General features: G+C 40.4%; 2 protein-coding genes across 7 annotated transcripts in view; one reads left to right on the forward strand and one right to left on the reverse strand.

Annotated features, from left to right (window-relative positions):
* The window catches only part of sos1 (son of sevenless homolog 1 (Drosophila)), a 34772-nt gene extending 21860 nt beyond the window's left edge, over nt 1-12912 (forward strand). For 3 of the 6 annotated variants that reach the window (XM_028972994.1, XM_028972999.1, XM_028972998.1), the window contains 13 exons: nt 608-689; nt 784-906; nt 2804-2907; nt 4342-4564; nt 5935-6054; nt 7224-7386; nt 7943-8060; nt 8474-8667; nt 8845-8961; nt 9672-9945; nt 10275-10319; nt 11021-11136; nt 11756-12912. In XM_028972994.1, coding sequence (XP_028828827.1) covers nt 608-689; nt 784-906; nt 2804-2907; nt 4342-4564; nt 5935-6054; nt 7224-7386; nt 7943-8060; nt 8474-8667; nt 8845-8961; nt 9672-9945; nt 10275-10319; nt 11021-11136; nt 11756-12268 — 2192 coding nt within the window. In that variant the 3' untranslated portion in view covers nt 12269-12912. The remainder of the gene's footprint in view (nt 1-607; nt 690-783; nt 907-2803; nt 2908-4341; nt 4565-5934; nt 6055-7223; nt 7387-7942; nt 8061-8473; nt 8668-8844; nt 8962-9671; nt 9946-10274; nt 10320-11020; nt 11137-11755) is intronic. The other 3 variants (XM_028972995.1, XM_028972996.1, XM_028972997.1) reach the window with 3 other exon arrangements.
* A 1565-nt stretch (nt 12913-14477) lies between these two features.
* gemin6 (gem (nuclear organelle) associated protein 6) lies at nt 14478-15302 on the reverse strand. Its single transcript, XM_028974474.1, has 2 exons — nt 15097-15302; nt 14478-14918 (listed from the first exon to the last, which is right to left on the reverse strand). Exons 1-2 carry the CDS (start codon nt 15222-15224, stop codon nt 14555-14557), a joined length of 492 nt encoding a protein of 163 aa, XP_028830307.1. The 5' UTR covers nt 15225-15302; the 3' UTR covers nt 14478-14554.
* Between the last annotated feature and the right edge of the window lie 4320 nt (nt 15303-19622).

A 19622-nucleotide genomic window follows, 5' to 3' on the forward strand; every position in this document is an offset into this window, starting at 1 on the left:
CTAAAGGACTGGGGTTTTGTTCGTTTCTGCCCTGGTTTCTAATAACTCCTGGCAAGTTGGTATTTTGAGGAAAAGCGTTCGTGTGTCTATGTGTGCACACACTCAGAAGGGGAAAATGTGCTTCCTGTACCCTCCACAGCCTACAAAACCATACACATCCGATTTAGCAGGCACAAGAGCCCTTTTTCTCTCTTCTTCCCATGCACCCATGCATAATTTTTTCGTAATTTGATATTTGTATTTTTATTGAACAGCTCTATGCTTTGTGTCTAATTGTGTAAGCTAGTCTATTTTTGGTGAGCATGTAGGGGTGACTGTTTGCGTCAAAGCTGTGTCTGTTTCCTGGCTTGAATAATTCCTGGCTGATTGTTTGTAAATCCACACTAAGGCGGGTATTGTTCCTGTGATATCCTTGCTAAAAGAACAGATCCATCATGCTCAAACAGGCCTATGGAAATCTTGTATACACTCTGTTCATTTTCCATATTTATTTAGCCCCTTTTGTTTGTTTGTTTGTTTGTTTGTTTGTTTGTTTAAACAAACAATTCTTTCCAATTTAATATTTACCCGGGCACTGGGTTTAATGACTTTGTTTTTCCTAATACAGATCCAAATTTTGTCAGGACATTTCTGACCACCTACAGGTCCTTCTGCAAACCTCAGGAGCTCCTTGATCTTCTCATAGAGAGGTAAGGTATTGGTGTCACTGGCAACATGAAAGAGTTTTTCTTTATTGTGTTTGATGGGCTCTGTACAGGTGGGTTTTTTTGTGTGTGTGCACAGGTTTGACATTCCAGAGCCTAAACCCACGGAAACAGATCAGATGGCCATGGAGAACGGAGATCAGCCAGTCAGCGCAGAGCTGAAACGCTTCCGCAAGGAGTTTGTGCAACCAGTTCAGCTGAGGTATCACACAATTACTGTTTTTAAAACTACTATTCATTTTACCTGAAAGAAAAAAATTTCCATAACCACCAGGAATCAATAACAATTAAAAAGTACGCAAAATGGAATTTCATGGAATTTCTGCATTACACCACATAATACCACAGTTTTATGCAAATTATATTTTTCTCAAATTTCCAGTTCATTAAATTTCTGAAGTTTTAATCATTAGAGCATAATTAACATGTTACTAAACAAACTTCCCAATGATAACAGTAATTATTCAAAAATAAGTGAAAAGGTGAAAACAGTGAAGTGATTGTCATTGTGATGCACTGCAGCACAGCATACGTGCACACAATGAACTGTGTCCTCTGCTTTTAACCATCACCCTTAGTGAGCAGTGGACAGCCATGACAGGCGCCCGGGGAGCATTGTGTGGGGGACGTTGCTTTGCTCAGTGGCACCTTGGCGGATTGGGATTTGAACCGGCAACCTTACGATTACAGGGCCACTTCCTTAGGCCACCACTGCCCTTGACTGAAAATACTTGTTTGTTGAATTTGTAGTATAGGTGGTCATATTTACTGTAAAAAGCTATTTCAATCAAAACATTCAATCTTAACTGGTCCAGTTACACAGCTTCATAATCTTTGCATCCATTGAACTTTTTGGAGAGTTTATGCTTGACCTTCTTTGCAGGACGTCAGAATCTGCTCCAAGAGCTGCTGTTTGCTAAAATGACCCTTGCCACTGTCATAATTATTTGTAATGTCATGGAATCTCATAAGGATTTGGTGGATTTTGGGGGTGTGGGGGTTGTATTTTTTCCTCAGTAAAAAAGTTCAATATATGAAAGAGAACATTACTTTACACTACACTCAAAGCAGCGTCTGTACTACCTAACACAGTTGAAGTTTGGGGTTTCCCTCGCTGTTCTCAAGAATTTCTACACTGGCACTATGGAGAGCATACTAAGTGTGTTCTCGACTGGAAAGCCCTTCAGAAAGTGATCCGTGCTGCAGAACACTGCTGCAGGTCTGATCTCCGATCCATGCAGGACTTTTACTCCAGGAGATGTTGGACTAAAGCTAGCCGGATTGTAAAGGACTTGTCACATCCCAGTAACTGTCTGTTCTAACTTCTGCACTCAGGCAGGAGGTTTCGGACCATCATGGCAAAAACTGAACGACCCCGGAGAGTTTTTATCCTCAGGGCATTCGACTCCTCAATGAGAACATGCCACCCTCCATTTCATAATTTTACTCACAGTATTACTATTCTATGTCTGTTTTTTTCACCCCATCTTCTACTTGCAGATGCATGTTGCACGTGTACATTATGTGTGTGACAAATAAATCCTAACCTAACTCATAAGTGGCAAGCTTTTAAAGTTCTTGCTCTTTATTTTCACATTCTTATGCCAGGAAGAGATAATCCCTTCAAAATCTAAAAGTAAACTTTCATGGCCTGACTTGGACAGCATTTTTGGGTACATCATCTGAATCAGACAAAAAAAAAAAACCTGACATACGGAATTTTTTTTTTTTTACTGTCAGAGTCTGCAGCATGTAAAAAGTCCAGATCATCTCTTCACTTTCAGTATGAGCCTCTGACTCACAATTGTAATGGTTGCATAATGCAATAAACATGCATTATAACACACATTAGAATGCATTAATTAAATTGTGTGATTCCTTTGTTAAAATGATGTTTTAGTTCAAATATTTGAATGAATTGATAGCCCTAATAATGTTATCATTTTTTGGATTCCTCACACATACATCAGTTTATTCTGTATTCAAAGACTTTTTCGAGGTTTGCAAATCTTTCAGCTGCAACATGAAGTCAAATCTCAAAAGACCAAACAGCCCTCTTTGTTACATTTATGGTTATAACTAAAGTTCTTGTTTTCTAGGGTTCTCAATGTCTGCCGGCACTGGGTAGAGCATCACTTCTATGACTTTGAGAGAGATGCACAACTGCTCCGTCGCTTAGAGGAGTTTATCAGCACAGTAAGAGGTATGTAGATGAATACCTACACCAGGGATCTAACAATGTCTCATGAATTAGATGCAAATGTCTGAGGATTTATGGACTGGCACCCCATATCAAGCAGGTTTGGGTGTTCCCTTCATCACACATCTACTAGGTTGGGGTTGCATTAGACAAGTTGTGGCCTTCTTTTAAATCCCATGTCCATTACTTTGTTGTAATCCAGCTACTTGACATTTTATTTGGCTAATGTTTTTTTTTTTTTTTTTTTTTACTTTAAATTCATTTTTAATGATAAATGGTTAACACTGTTATAAGTTCTGTTCCTGATATTTAACATACAGTGGGTACAGAAAGTATTCAGACACCCTGCTTTTCACTCTTTGTTATATTGCAGAGATTTGGTAAAATCATTTAAGTTAATGACAGCACCCAATGTTGACAAAAAAAACACAAAATTGTTGACATTTCTGCAAATGTATTAACAAAGAAAAACTGAAAAATAACATGGTATTAAGTATTCATTCCCTTTGCTTATATGTTTAAAAATAAATATATGAAGAAAGCCTGTCCTCAGTGCAAGACACATGAGAAATTTGCAATCAAGGGAAAGATGAATGCGGCCAAGCACAGGGATATCCGGAATGAAAACGTTCTCCAGAGTGCTCAGGACCTCAGTCTGGGCCAGTGGTTTACCTTCCAACAACAAAATATTGACCCTAATCACACAGTTAAAATAATGAAGGAGTGGCTTCACTACAACTCTGTGACTGTTCTTGAATGACCCAGCCAGAGCCCTGACTTAAACCCAATTGAGCATCTCTGGAGAGACCTTAAAATGACTGTCCACCAACGTTTACCATCCAACCTGCCGGAACTGGAGAGGATCTGCAAGGAGGAATGGCAGAGAGGATCCCCAAATCCTGGTGTGAAAAACTTGTTTCATCTTTCCCAAAGAGACTGTATTAGATCAAAAGGATGCTTCTACTAAATACTGAGCAAAGGGTCTGAGTACTTAGGACCATGTGATATAACTTGCGGAAGGATCATTATTTTGGGGCAGTGGTGGCCTAGCGGTTATGGAAGTGGACCCATAATCAGAAGGTTGATTGTTCCAATCCCGACCTGGCAAGGTGCCACTGAGCAAAGCCCCGTCCATACACACTGCTCCCCGGACACCTGTCATGGCTGCCCACTGCTGACTAAGGGTGATTAGTTAAAAGCAGAGGACACATTTTGCTGTGTGCATTGTGTGCTGTGCTGCAGTGTATCACAATGACAATAACTTAACTTTCACTTTATTTCAGTTTTTCTTTATTAATAAATCTACAAAAATGTTAACAATTCTGTGTTTTTCTGTCAATATGGGGTGATGTGTGTACATTAGTGAGTAAAAAAATGAAGTCTGTCCTGCTAGTGTGAGTAGCAAACGAAAATACTTCCCTCTTGGACGAGCTATAGGTAAGGCTATGAGAAAGTGGGTGGAGTCAATCACAAAGATCATCCAGAGGAAGAAACAGGCACAGGCAAACGGACAGAGCCACAACATCACCTTTGAGAGTTTGCCACCCCCTATTGAGTGGCACATCAGCAAACCGGGCCAGGTGGACCAGTTTGACCTAATGACCCTGCACCCCATTGAAATTGCACGTCAACTCACACTACTCGAATCTGACTTTTACAGGTATGTTTTTTTTTGTTTTTTTTTTTTAATGTGACTGCTGCATGGTTTAAATTGCATTTTGTATATGCATGCCACAAATAAGCACCTCCACACAATTAAATCCACTTCAATGAAATTTCACTAATCATTGTAAGGCACTCTGGATAACGGTGTCTGGTCCCGAGACTTTTTGACAGACATTGCCTTTGCAAGTTCCACTTGGAACTAGGTTTTAAATGGTGGCCGTGCTATGTCCTGATGTGTTTTGTAGTCTCCTATGTGTCTGTTTTTTTCGTTTCTGAGACTAATTAACACAGTTAATACAGTAGGGAACATGGGCAGAACACCGAACAAGACAGTACACTCCCACACACTGTAAAAAAACGTCTGTGATTTTAACAGTGAAATACTGTTAAAGGATTGTTTCATAAATTTTACTTACCATTAATTGCTAAAAGGTAAGTCTACATATTATTTACAGAACAAGGCTGCTACACGTGCAATAAAAAATGTAAAACAGTGTACAGTACGAAAGCTTAAATAATTTTCATGTATTGAATAAATGACTCTTAAAAAAACATGTAAATATTTGGTAAATATTTTAGTATTGTGTAAATTACTGTGTATGTTTTTTCCAAGTATAAAATTTAATTTTATTTTTAATATATAAAATAATTATACAGTTAAATTTATGGAATATTCTGTAGTTTACAAACATTATCTCACTGTTGATTTAATTAATGGGTTTTATACGTTACATGTTGAGCTGTGTGTTACATGTGAGATAAACATAGATTAGTATAGGTGGCCAGTTCCACAGTAACAGAGAATATGAGTCTTGATAGTCAGTAAGCCAGTGTGGCTGTGTAGGTCTGCTGACTCCACCCACCAGGCTGTAAATATAAAGCTATAGTCGAAACCAGAATGATTGTTATGCACAAACTCTACTCGGTGCTTGAAAGCTCGCCACATAAGGGCAGTAGTTTTTATTACATGTAAACTGTACATTAACTGCACAGAAAGATTACAGTTATATTCAGCAGTTTTACACTTAGTATTTGTGAAACAAATGACGTGAACACTAATCACTAACAATCTCACTGAACAGTATTGTCCTGGATACCACAGTTTTATACAGTTTTATACCGCAATTTAACAGATTTAAAAAAACGGTGCACTGTTTATCAGTTACATAGCTTGGTCAGGAATCTATTTACATTCCAACTACATTCCTGATCCACAGCTGCCAGTTTTATACCATTGCAGTTTTTTTCTTGTACACAAGAAAAAGCTGTGGCACACATTGTGTTAGTGATTAATCCTAAAGAGCACTAGTGAAAGTTGGGCCTTGACCTTTAACCCCCTGGCTTTACTGTTCATTCTTCTCACAGGGCAGTCCAGCCATCAGAGTTGGTGGGTAGTGTCTGGACAAAAGAGGACAAGGAGATCAATTCTCCCAACTTGCTGCGTATGATCCGTCACACCACCAACCTCACACTATGGTTTGAGAAGTAAGTACATAAACATTTGCAAACACAAAATGTATTCTTCATTATAATCTTTCATTAAAACACTAAATTCTGTTCTTTTGAGATTCTTGGATTTGTTTCTGGACAATGTAAAGCAATTCAGTATTTTGTGATCGAACAAGCATATCCGACAGATTCTCAGTAGGGTTAAGGCTGTAATTCTCTGGTGAACAATCTGTGTCCAAATGTCTCCCTGAATATTCTTCCACAAATAGAGCCTGATGAATCCTGCCATTGTTTTAAGAGCGTCTGGATGTTTTTTAGGGTTGTCTGTTTTTTAACATTAAACATTCGTCACAACATGTGACATTTTAGAAGTTTTAGAAAACTTGCATTGTAAGTGGTGAGCTGTGGTGAGCCACAGATCAATAGAAACGCGATTGCCCTCGTACTCTACCTGTCCCTGTCACACCTGTAACACCGGAACACCCAAGACTTTAACACCAACAGTTCTCTCCCCAGCTTTCAGTAAGGCCAGAAGCATTATGACTAGTCATACCATCCCACCCATGAACTGTTTACCTCTCTTCCATTCAGAGGACGACTGACCCTGAAAGTGAAGTGATTATCATTGTGAAACATTGCAAGCACAGAACATAGTGGCACAACTAAATGTGTCCTCTGCATTTAACCCATTATCTTGGTGAGCAGTGGGCAGACATGAGGGAGCAGTGTGTGGGGACGGATGATCAGGGGACCTCAGTGGTACTTTGGCATTTCAGGATTTGAACTGGCAACCTTCTGATTACTGGCCTGCTTTCTTACCCCCTAGACAACCACTGCTCTGTAACCCCCGACTGATCGTACCATCCCACCCACAAACCGTTTACCCCTCTTCCATCCTGAAAATTATTCTACAGCACCAGGAGCAGGTCTGGACAACTGTGCAATAGCAGTCCAAATCCTGAACAGTACACTGCCACCAACCACTCCTGATTCTTTATGATGGGAACATCACTTTATGCACTTCCCTTCTTAACCTGGTGCATTCATGACTCTTGAACAAGCATTTTCTAACCCAGTTTTGTATATTTTTTGCAATAACCATGTTTGGTGTAGATTTTAATATACAATAAAAAGCACATTGTTGTGGTGAAGGTCATTTGGGTCAGTGTTGTAATTTGATCATAAAAATTTGTGGGCTATTACAGGTGCATCATAGAGACAGAAAATCTGGAGGAACGTGCAGCAGTAGTCACACGTATCATTGAGATCTTGCAGGTCTTTCAAGAACTCAACAACTTTAATGGAGTGCTGGAGATAGTCAGTGCCATGAATTCATCTCCCATCTACAGGCTGGACCACACTTTTGAGGTGATCAATATTTTGTATAAATTCAGTTTTGTAGCAGTTGCACTAAGCATAAATAAAAGTGAAGTGAAGTGACTGTCACTTGTGATACACAGCAGCACAGCACACAGTGCACACAGTGAAATCTGTCCTCTGCATTTAACCCATCACTCTGAGTGAGCAGTGGGCAGCCATGACAGGCACCCGGGGAGTAGTGTGTGGGGACGGTGCTTTGCTCAGTGGCACCTCGGTGGCACCTTTGGCGGATCGTGATTCGAACCGGCGTCCTTCAGATTACGGGGCCGCTTCCTTAACCTCTAGGCCACCACTGCCCCATTAAATGCTATTAATGCTATTAAATGCTATTAATATAAAGGGTTGAGACTTAAATGAACATGGTTGTTCAGGAGTATATAGCAGTAATTGCAATGGGAATTTGATTTGAATTAGATATGTTTTATGATAGCAGGGACATTTTGACACAACATTCGGTGGCAGTACGCTTATATGACACATGACCATCTGGATGTCATTGTCTAATGTTAAGCTTTCCTCTTCTGTTATGAATGTCCATTTTTAGCAAATCCCCAGCAGACAGAGGAAGATGCTGGAGGAAGCCCATGAGCTGAGTGAAGACCACTACAAGAAGTATCTGGCCAAACTGCGGTCCATCAACCCCCCCTGTGTGCCCTTCTTCGGTACGTCACTTGACTTCTAATGGGATTTTAAATTATGTTTAAATTATGAACATTTCAACCACCTACACAGTACATAGTGTGAACAATGGTGAAACATTCACCATAACAAGATGAAGACTAACGTTACAATGTGACATGAGAAGACGAGACAAAAAAAAATCAGTTGGACAGGACCACATACAAAGTACCTGGAAGGATGTAGTCTTGTAGACTATTGGCCAAACTGGCAACACAGTACCTGGAAGGATGTAGTCTTGTAGACTAGTGGCCAAACTGGCAACACTGTTTTATAGTTATATTATTAACTTCCTAAAAGATAGAGGTAGTGTTATTGAAGTTGCAGAAGCTGGTCAAGAGAAAATTGTCTGGTTGTAGTCTGGTGTCCAATTCTCTTAATTTCCACTCTCCTTCAGGTATTTATTTAACGAACATCCTAAAAACAGAGGAGGGTAATCCCGACTTCCTGAAGCGACATGGTAAAGAGCTGATTAACTTCAGCAAGCGACGGAAAGTGGCAGAGATCACTGGGGAGATTCAACAATATCAGAACCAGCCTTATTGCCTGCGCATGGATTGTGATATACGGGTCCGTCTTCACAACAATCATGTAAACTGCGTTGACACAGATACAGAAATAGACTGAAAGTCATAGTTTCAGTAATTAGATTTTTAAAATGTAAATTGTAATTAAATCCCATTTAAATTGTGGGAAAATGCTGTTAAAAATCCTGCTGTTTTCACTTTTAAATGTTCTGTTTGTCTTTTTGGGGCTTGGGGTATACAGAAATTCTTTGAGAACCTCAACCCAATGGAGGGCAAGATGGAGAAGGAGTTTGAAGACTATCTGTTTAACAAGTCACTGGAGATTGAGCCCCGCAATGCTCGTTCTCTGCCCCGCTTTGTGAGTGGTCATCTCCCTCTTGTTCCTTAATGCATTATTGCATACTTTTGGTTTGAATTATGTTAAAGAAAGATGAGGGCAAAGGGTAATAGTAGACTATTGGGTAACACACTTGGTTAAAGGTCTCCTATCATGATAATTTCACTTAATGAGATTATTTAACATTAAAATGAGTTCCCCTGGCCTGTCTATGGTCCTACAGTGACTAGAAATGAAGAGCGGTGTAAAGCGTGATTTGGCCATTCTGCTTCACCGTTCAGAGAGCGGCAGCTCAGACGGTCAGATCTGGAATTTCTCCCCTCATGTCATCATAAGGGGAAAGGTTACACGACTTCCTGTCTGCACCAAAAAGTGTGGTTGGTGAATGGTGTTGATGCCATCATTTCCACGAATACCCCCTCAACTTCTATAGGTTGCTCTCCTCCTCGTCCTGCCTCTCCTCCTTATTAGCATTGAAAGCAGACACAGAAACGGCGCATCCTGGGGAAATCTCATTGTGAGACCTGGATTTTGGAATGAAACTTCAGATGAGGTATAAGGGGACCCCGGAGACCTATATAAAAGCAAAAAAGAAATTTCATGTCAGGGGACCTTTAAGAGCTACTTCCTGAGTACATTCCAGGGGGGGACTGTGCCTATAATGATTTTGCATCGCTCTGAACAAGGGCATTAGATAAATCTAATGATGAAAATACATTTTCTTTCCGCAGCAAAAAAAATACAATTGTCCACTGAAGTCACCAGGCGTGCGTCCTTCCACAGGGCGCCCAGGCACCATGCGCCACCCAACGCCACTCCAAAACGAGCCCCGTAAAATCAGCTACAGCCGAATTCCTGACAGTACAGAGATGGAAGCAACTGCCTCAGCACCCAATTCCCCCCGGACCCCGCTCACCCCACCCCCAGCCTCAGCAGCTTCCAGCACCACAGACATTTGCAGTGTCTTTGACTCCCCACAGGGCCCATCCAGTCCGTTCCATTCCAGTATGTCTAACGTTTCTGTTCTAACTGCTTACACCCCCCCCCCCCCCCCAACCCCCCCGCCCCCCGGGATGTGTAACCAGTCCTGTGGTGAAGCTACTTTTTTTTGCTGGCTAAATGCTGTGCATGCTGATCACTAATATTTTAATTTGAAAACTAGGAGAGGGGTCAAAGACCATGTCCCAGTGTAGACAAGAAAACAACATTTGTTCATTATTTCCTGTTGAATCTTTGGTTAAGACCCATTGGAAGTGTATATGCTCCTTTCTTTATCTTGTTCTCATGTTTTTTTCTCTTTTTTTTTCCTTTCCTTTTCCCTTCTGCTTGGCCAGACTGCGAAAGCATCTTTACTCCAGTATCATTGCCCCATGGCCCACGTCAGTATCGGCTGTCTGTGTATTAATGTAGTCATTCAAACACACTCACCATATGTATTTAAGCACATGGCTCTGCATACATCTCCTGATATTCAGACACACAAATAATCCGTCTCACCGATTTCCATTCTGTTCCACTCTACCAAGTCACAAGGTCTCTTGTCGTCTGCTCTGCATGGACTAACCCTGTCTCTGTGACGCATTAATTTTTTTTTTTTTTTTTGCAATGACCTCTGAAGATACCACCAAGTTGAGTGAGTGGTGGTTCAGGGTTTGCAATTGATATAACATATAGCCCTTTTCCACTGCAACATAGCAGTTTTAATCAGCTATATTGAGCTCATGGGATACCAATACTTGACAGAATACTCAGACAGAACCATCACACCTGATGCGATGGCATGACTCCTGAAAATGGCTGTAATTCTACTTTCTTAAAATATTTTTGTTTCACTATTGCTATTTTATTTTTTGACATCATCATTGCTTATGCTCATACCATGCAGTGGAAAAGTGCCAGTATTTAAAATTCAGATACATATGTGACACATCCACACCATTTCTCTCACCACTCAATTCATGTTCTCCTGGAACTGGCATTAGCAGCAACAGAAAATAAGCAATCTTTTGTATTAAGGCACAGTCAATTTTTTCATTGCTCCTGGACAGTTATCAAATATCTCTCTCTCTCGCGCTTCTAGGGTCCTCCTCTGTGTCATCCATGCCATTCAGGAACACTGAAGATGGCACTGTGCCTCCACCCGTCCCCCCTCGCAGAAGGCCAGAGTCAGTCCCTGCTGAGTCATCTCCCTCAAAGGTACCAGTGCTCCTTCCGCAATGGTTTTACTTTTTTGATGTACAGTAAAGGGCAAAGGTTTGGACACACCTTCTCATTCAATTTGTTTTCTTTTTTTTCATGACCATTTACATTAGTAGATTCTCACTGAAGGCATCAAAACTATGAATGAACACATGTGGAGTTATGTACTTAACAAAAAAAGGTGAAATAACTGAAAACATGTTTTATATTCTAGTTTCTTCAAAATAGCCACCCTTTGCTCTGATTACTGTTTTGCACACTTCAAGAGGTCGTCACCTGAAATGCTTTTCCAACAGTCTTGAAGGAGTTCCCAGAGGTGTTTAGCACTTGTTGGCCCCTTTGCCTTCGCTCTGCGGTCCAGTTCACCTCAAACCATCTCGATTGGGTTCAGGCCCGGTGACTGTGGAGACCAGGTCTCCACTTTTTGTTAAGTACATAACTCCACATGTGTTCATTTATAGTTTTGATGCCTTCAGTGAGAATCTACCAACGTAAATGGTCATGAAAATAAAGAAAACACATTGAATGAGAAGGTGTGTCCAAACTTTTGGCCTGTAATTATGTGTGTTCTTCTTTTTGTACTTTTGCTAACTTATTTTGTCTTTTGTATTCTCAGATTATGTCAAAGCACTTAGACAGCCCTCCAGCCATTCCCCCGAGGCAGCCCACCTCTAAAGTCTATTCACCACGATACTCCATTTCGGACCGTACCTCTTTTTCAGATGCTCCAGAAAGTCCACCCATGTTGCCCCCCCGGGAGCCCTTAAGGACGCCAGACGTCTTCCCTACCAACTCCTCCAGCTCACCACTTCACCTCCAGCCCGCTCCCCAGGGTCGCCGTGCTGGGCCCGAAATAGTCCAGGCCTTCTTTCCTCCATCTTCTCCATTCAGTCCCCTCCCACCGCAGACTCTGTCCCCACTGTGCCCACGCAAGCATGTGGCATCACCCCCTCTTGTTCCAGCAGACTGTGATCTACTGACAGGGCCTTCCGGTCCTCCAGTGCCACCACGGCAGAGCACCTCTCAGACCATCCCCAAATTGCCACCCAAAACCTACAAAAGAGAGTCAACTCATCCCTCCCTACATCAAGATGGCCCACCCCTGCTGGAGAATGTCAACCCTTCATAAAGGAAACATTCACCGTGTGTTATAATCGAGGGACACAGAAATGTAACACTAAATACCCAGAGAAGTCAAAAGATGTAAACGTTATTACAAACCATTTCTAATAATCTTTTTCACACTGAGAAAATTGTAAAATAACACTGTCTTCATTTTCAGGAGTGTTAGACTGTGAGGTCTGGTAGCCAGTGTCATTATTAACCAGGACCGAAAAAAGATTGTACATCAATTTAAACCGCCTCTAATGTGGCTTTGGAATCGTTCACTGTTAGGTTACCACAGCAACAGTCAGTGACAAGCCAGATTCTTTACTGAGTGGGTTTTTGCTTGCTGGTACAAGTCATCAGTTCATCACCTGTAATTCTGTGAATAAAATAAAAAAGCAAAAGGGACTGTGGATCATCATTTGAATGTTATTGCTCTCCTTTTTGTCTAAAGACTCTTTCCAATTCAGGGTGGAGTGGTTTTGTGCCAGTAGAGTACCATGGAAGGTACCCTTCCACACCAAAGAGGTACTTTCAAAGCATTCAAGAATTGTTTTTTTTATTATTATTATTCTGCCAGTAAGTGTAAAAAGTAAGAAAAACAAGATTGCCTTCTGTAAACAAGGGAATAAAAAATTTCTACCACTGTGTGTTAAGTCTTCTGCAGAACAACATCCGTCTCCTTTTTTTTTTGTCCTGTCATTTTCTTCTGTAAAATGCTTAAGTCGTCCCTTTTCTCCACTCTGATATGATGACACTATTGATCACGCTATTCTCCTCGACAGTTTGAAGAATGATGTTAGGATTAAGGGAATAACCCTCTCTTGGTTCAGGTCATATTTGACAGATCGCCATCAGTTTGTGGACATTAATGGTGATTCCCCTTCACATAGTAAAGTAGAGTTTGGTGTTCCACAAGGTCCCGTCTGGGGACCATTGCTATTTTCTTTATACGTGTTACATTTAGGTCACGTTATTTGTAAACAGGCTATTAACTTTTAACCGTTATGACAATGAGACACAGCTGTGTGTTTCAGCATTGCCACACAAGAGACAGCAGTTGAGCAGAATAGATAATTGTCTGAAGGACATTAGACAGTAAATGCTAAACAACTTTCTTCTGTTAAACCGTGACAAGATAGAAGCTCTTCTACTTGGGCCTTTTTATCTCATCGAGTACAGAAGTAAAGGATCTTGGTGTCCTCATTGATGCAGGTCTCTCATTCGATTCACATGTATCACTAGGATAGCATTATTTCACCTTAGACATATTACGAATATAAGAAATATGATCTCAATGCAAGATGCAGAAAAATTTATAAATATAATCTTATCACCCTGGTCATACGGTCACTGCACTGGCTACCCGTCAAATTTAGGATTGACTACAAAATCTTCCACTTGACCTATAACCCTGCAGTACCTGAGTGAAATCTTAGTTATTTAGAATCCGCCACTGCTTGGACCCAAAGTACAGAAGGTCACACCCAGGAGCAGATCAGTCTGAATCCCTGGCAAAAATACTGTCTCTGGTTGTCAACACATAAAGACTAACAATGTAATATATATGCTGTAATCACAGTATTTTTTTTACATTTATGACATTTATCAGACACCCTTTGTCCAGAGCGACTTACAATCAGTAGTTACAGGGACAGTCCCCCTGGAGACACTCAGGGTTAAGTGTTTTGCTCAGTGAAACAATGGTATTAAGTGGAGAGATGATGCCAGCACCATCCTTAAAAACCTGGGTGGTCTGTTATCTAGACAGGTTGCTTTAGAGATTAACACAATTATCTCCAACCAACATATTGTGCTGTTCTGCAGTGCCTGCCAATGATGTGGACATGGACTGTTAGCTCCAACACAATCCCCAAAAAAGGACTCATGACTGAGCATCATATGCATGGACAATCTTTTGACTCTAGTCGACCCACTGTTATAAGTGACACTGCATTGATGCCCACAGTATGCTTTCGCTGCCCTGGAGGGGCGTCCCTGCCTCCATTTTCTTCCCCCGTGTAAGTTCTCCTGAACGTTGTTCCTTGTGTCCAGAGAGGGTCTAAGTGGAGAAAGTCCATGTGATTTTGATCTATACAAAAATGTATTGTTGTTGATACATCCTATTGGCACTGAAACAAGATGAATAATTGTATTCACCTGAGTAGTCCATGATTTGAACGTTACGGCTAATTTGTGTATTATACACACACAGTTTTAGACAATTCATATAACATGCAATGTTATTGGAACTTTATTATTTGAAAAAAGCAATATATTTACATTTCATACCATCTTCACACCAAAGTCAATTCATTTTAGTATAACTCTGCAATAAGCTCTGCACTCTAGCCAGGATTATTTCATTTGAACTGCTGCAGTCCTCAATCCTGTAAGGGGCATTGATGGTGAGCACACTGGCTACCCTCAGCGTCTGTCCCTCTTTCATTACAGGAATTCTGTTCTTCTCCAGCCATTTGCACAGGTCTTGTCCCCTGTGCTCCAACTCCTCATTACTGAGAGTTTCTGTAGCTGCTGGGGAGAACATGTTGGTCAGTTGCATAGTAATGTTCTCGTCTGCCTCCTTCAGGATCTCCACTGTTTCCACGGCGTGGCCCATCACAACCTGCACACATGTCTGCCCCTTTTTTGGGAAATTTACCAGCACCACACTGTAAGTAAGGAAAAAGAAACACATTAAAGTTTCTACACTTTCCCTGTAAAATAAAATTTAACCACAAAATAAACACGCTTCACGTGTAACAAGTGGAACAACAAATCATTGTTTTCAGATATAAAAGGCTGTGGTTACTGACCACGTTGTAATGGGTTTAAAATGCCTGCAGGTACCTGGCAGAAACGGGGTCCACGGTGAAAACCCAGCCTTCGTACTGAACGTCGCCACACACGGTTACTCTGACCAGGTTAAATGCATAACGTGACCATTCTAGCGCTTCTTTTTCACGCCACTCACGCATTGCAACTGAAACAGTAAATGATTGGACTGATAAAACGCTGTAAATGAAACTAATGAGCTCTTCCAGAAACCGGAAACGTTGACGGGTACCGTGACTTTAATGCGACCGTGCTAAACAAGCGTATTAGGATCAATGGTTCCGGGGACCATGGGTTGGTGGATTTAAATTAGAGTGTAAAATACATTATCCACTAGATTGAATTGCCTTCGTTTTGTGTTTAATACATCCTAAATATTTTCTTCCGAAATCACCGGGTAAAGTGTGAGTTATTGCCCATTTCACTGCGCATGTGCAAAGTTTGAGCTTCTACACAGTTGCTTTTCGTCTGTCCATCGCCAGTCAAAGTTGCAGTTAATAATGTCCAGATACGGGCGTTACGACGGTAGGTGAAGAAGTCACTGTTATCTGAAACTGATGTGTTTGATTTGAGTGAAAGAGCTTCGACGTTTGCGGAGCAGAACGCGATGGCTGTGGGAGACCGGGGCTGTGCGGTGATAATGGCGGCTGTGTTGCTGCATGGAGCTGCCTGCTAGCAAACCACGGGGCTGACGCACACACTTCATCTGCGTTAAACGACAAATAATGTCGTGCTAAAACTCTGCTTTTCTGCTAAAACATTTGCTTTGAGAAAGTGAAGATTGTAAATTGTTGCACACGGGCACAGTGTAACTTAATAAAAAAACAGATTATCTGTACAAATAGCGAGAGAAAGTCATAATTACAAATTCGATAGTTACAAAAGTACATGTACACTTCATAATTTAATGAGCAAATGACTTATGAGTTCGCGTCATTGTAAACCGTGCACTACATGTGTATTACACGAGTTCATCCACAGATATATGTATCGGTTTTCAATATTTTCAGATTTTCAATGGCGCTATGTTGGCAGGAAATATATTACGAGTATATCTGGAATGTATATCTTAAGTTAAGATCGGTTATGATGATCCATTATTACAAAAAAGAAAATAAGAAAGGAACTCAGAAATGAGCACAGCTGTCGTAACAGGTTGCCAGATAATGTGGCGCTGGAAGTAAAATGCACTTTTATATTTCTGAAATTGGAGCCTTTGCTATTAAGAATGCTCTGGCTGATATCTAGAATTTGTATGTGGATATCTGAAAGCTTCTTTTTCATTAGGGTGAAGTGAGTTACGGATATCTGTGTTACATTGACAATATTGACACAAATTTGACAAATATCAATCAAATGTATTAGTACAGGCCTTTTTACAATGTGCCAATTGATACAATCGTCCCACAGTGCTAGAAGTCCTATACAGTGCTCAAGGCCCCTAGTGAGCAAGTTAAGAGTCAACAGTAGAGCTGGGCATTTATGCAATCTCGATCTATGACGGCGATGGAAATTCACGATCAAAATGAGCGCGTTGAACTTTCACTGGTCTCACAATTCTATTACGATTATCAGTGCACTGATTATTGATGCATTACGATGCATCCCACCAATTTTTCTACATTACTTCATATTATGTTTTCAAATACATCAATGAGATGAGAGTTAAGGCCTCGTTCACACAGACTTCTGAACCTGCCATTTTTTGGCATCCATGTGGTCAGCGAATGATGTGACCAGATCCCAAATGTTGAAGAATCTTACCAGCATACTTCATTCTTTTAAATTAGTGTATTTTGAGAAAAAATATGATGCACATGCAATTTCCATTCTGACATTACTCAATGCTAAAATGCAAATTCTACCTACAGACAGAAAACAAAACCCCACCTCTGGGCAGACGAGCACCTATACCTGTGTGGAGTCCCTACCGTAAACAGACCAGAATGTCATTTACACATCATATTCTAAACCAATCAGAGATCATGAAGGGCAGGGCCTGCCTCTGATTGGCTGCAGTCCAGATATTCCTGTACTGACTGGAACCTGACAAGTACCATTTTTTAAAAGCCCGAACTAGTGGTCAGAACTATGGACAATTGACATATGTAAGCCATATGTCATGCCTTACATATGCCATGCCTTACTACTGGTAGTTCAATATAAACTTATGACAAAAGCCTTTTCAAAATTTGCTATGTGATACACAGGACACAGAAAACTATTCTCACTCGTTAAAACCAACGTCCACAATACAATTCTGTGAACTGTATTAGAATTCAGACAATACTATTGCACCAAATATTTCTGATTTAGGGATGTCAAACCTGTGCAACACTTCGATTAAATCATGTTTATGCAATATATGCAACAAAAATGGTGTTAAATTAGTAAAACATTTCGCATCACAAGAGGTTACAGTGTTTCAGATGTAAACATGTATATATTTTTTTAAATACATTGAAATTGAATGATGTTCACTTTGTCTGCTGCAAGCTCCATGATATGCATTACTCCTATCCACAGCTGCATGAGCTGCAGAACACTTCTCAGTGAAACCTAAAGTTTGTGCTAGCTTTGTATTTAGTTTGTCAGTTTGGCTTGGAAATTCAACTAAATGTAAGTTAATTGACTAATAATTGAGTAATAAACAAGCACAAAGCATAAAGAACATAATTACCTGGTATTAGATCTCTGGCTAGCACTCGTTCCTGTAATAATTTCAATCATTTACCAAAACATTTATTCATAAATTGTTTTCTGTAAATTACTGATGACATCACAGCATAGATAATTAAACAATAATCAACCATACGGTTATGGCCAAAAAGATTTGTGTGACACAAATACTGGTTATCACAAAGTTTGCTGCTTCTGTTTTTTTATTAAGCGGCGTAAAATGGTCCCACACTTTAGACATTTTATGTCTTTTACGCACACCGGTATCTCCATTTTCCGGCAATAAATCACTCCTCCTTTGTATCTTTGCAATGCGCGTTAGTCCGTGTAGTACAATAATACCGGTGCTGCGCAGCTCCGCACTGCGTGGCTCCTCGGGAGCAATACGATAATAGATGGACTTTGGTGATGAATTAAACGAAGCCTCGAGGCCAAGAATTTTCCTTGAACATTTTTGTAATCAAATCATTCGAGTTATTTGAATAATCGTTTCAGCACTACTTGTAATATCACATAGAGATGGCTATGGATACAACACTGACACAGTATGAAACATGATGGGAATGTTTAAAGGGTTTCCACAGCCTTAAAAAGTTTTAAGTTCCAAAATTAAAAACAACAAAAAATAATGGAAGAAGATATCTGCTCCCCAAATTTCTTCTGTCACTCAAACACAATGTCAAAAATACATGGTGCACTTCATCAACTGCTTCTGCTGACTGTGGTGTAGTGGTATAGGAAGGGTTTCACAACCTATATTCCTGACCAGAATTTCCACTTGACCAAGTTGAAAGTTGGGAACCAAATTTTGTAACTTTTTATCAGCTAAATAACTGTTTCAGTTGTTCAATATTTTTTTTGTCTTTTTCTCCTGTTCTCTGCATTTCTTTGCTCAGGAATATATTTTTAACAACCCACAGACTGGTGCACTGGTACCGATATCCAATACAGTTATTTGAGCCATCATTTGACTGATATTCGATATGTGTTTCAGATCAGTGTATCCCTAATTGAGTTTGTCAGTTTGGCTTGGAAATTCAACTTCCTACTTCTGGGATTTGCACACTTTTGCATTTTGTGAACATTAAATTATCAGTTAATGTTTACATACAGGCAGAGTATAATAAAAATTATTTGAAACCCTATTAATGTTTTGTTGGTTAATTTATTTTCTGCAGGATTAAGGTCTGAAGACTGACTAGGCATGTTAAGATCTTGGAGTGTCCTGCTCTTGAGCCAATTCTTTGTCCTGTCTCCTTGGCAGAAAAAACACCCCCAAAACATAATGTTTCCAACTCCATGTTTGAATGTGTGGACAGTGTTCTTGGAGGTTATTTGAATTGATGCCAAAGAGCTCGATTTCGGTCTCAACTGACCACAACACTTTCACGCAGTGTTCCTCTAAACCATTTAGATCAGTGTTCTGCAACATGTCTGTAGCTCGCGAGTGGCCAAGGGGTCAATTATCCAGCACAAGTTTGATTTGTTGCTTCCAATCAAAAATGTGGATGTCTTGATGCCTTCTGAGATTAAACAAATTGATTTGTAAATTAGCTGTCAATCAAAACATTTGTGCTGAAATGGGTTTGGTAGGTGCGGCAGAACAAGCAAACCAGGGTGGGGCAGTGGTGGCCTAGCAGGAAAGGAAACGGTTGCCACTGAGGACCCCTTGATAAAGATGCTGTCCCCACACACTGGTCTCCGGGTGTCACTAGTCATTTTATCTACTACACATTTTTTTGGTTTGAAAATATAAATATTCATGCTGTAACTATATTGCACTGGTTCTTTGTTCATGGCCCTTGACTACCATTCTTACCCGTTTCTATTCACTGATAAGTGAAAGTGGAAGTTCTGTCACA

This window comes from Denticeps clupeoides, chromosome 3 (genome assembly GCF_900700375.1).
Source record: "Denticeps clupeoides chromosome 3, fDenClu1.1, whole genome shotgun sequence".
In the NCBI taxonomy this organism is placed as follows: domain Eukaryota; kingdom Metazoa; phylum Chordata; class Actinopteri; order Clupeiformes; family Denticipitidae; genus Denticeps; species Denticeps clupeoides.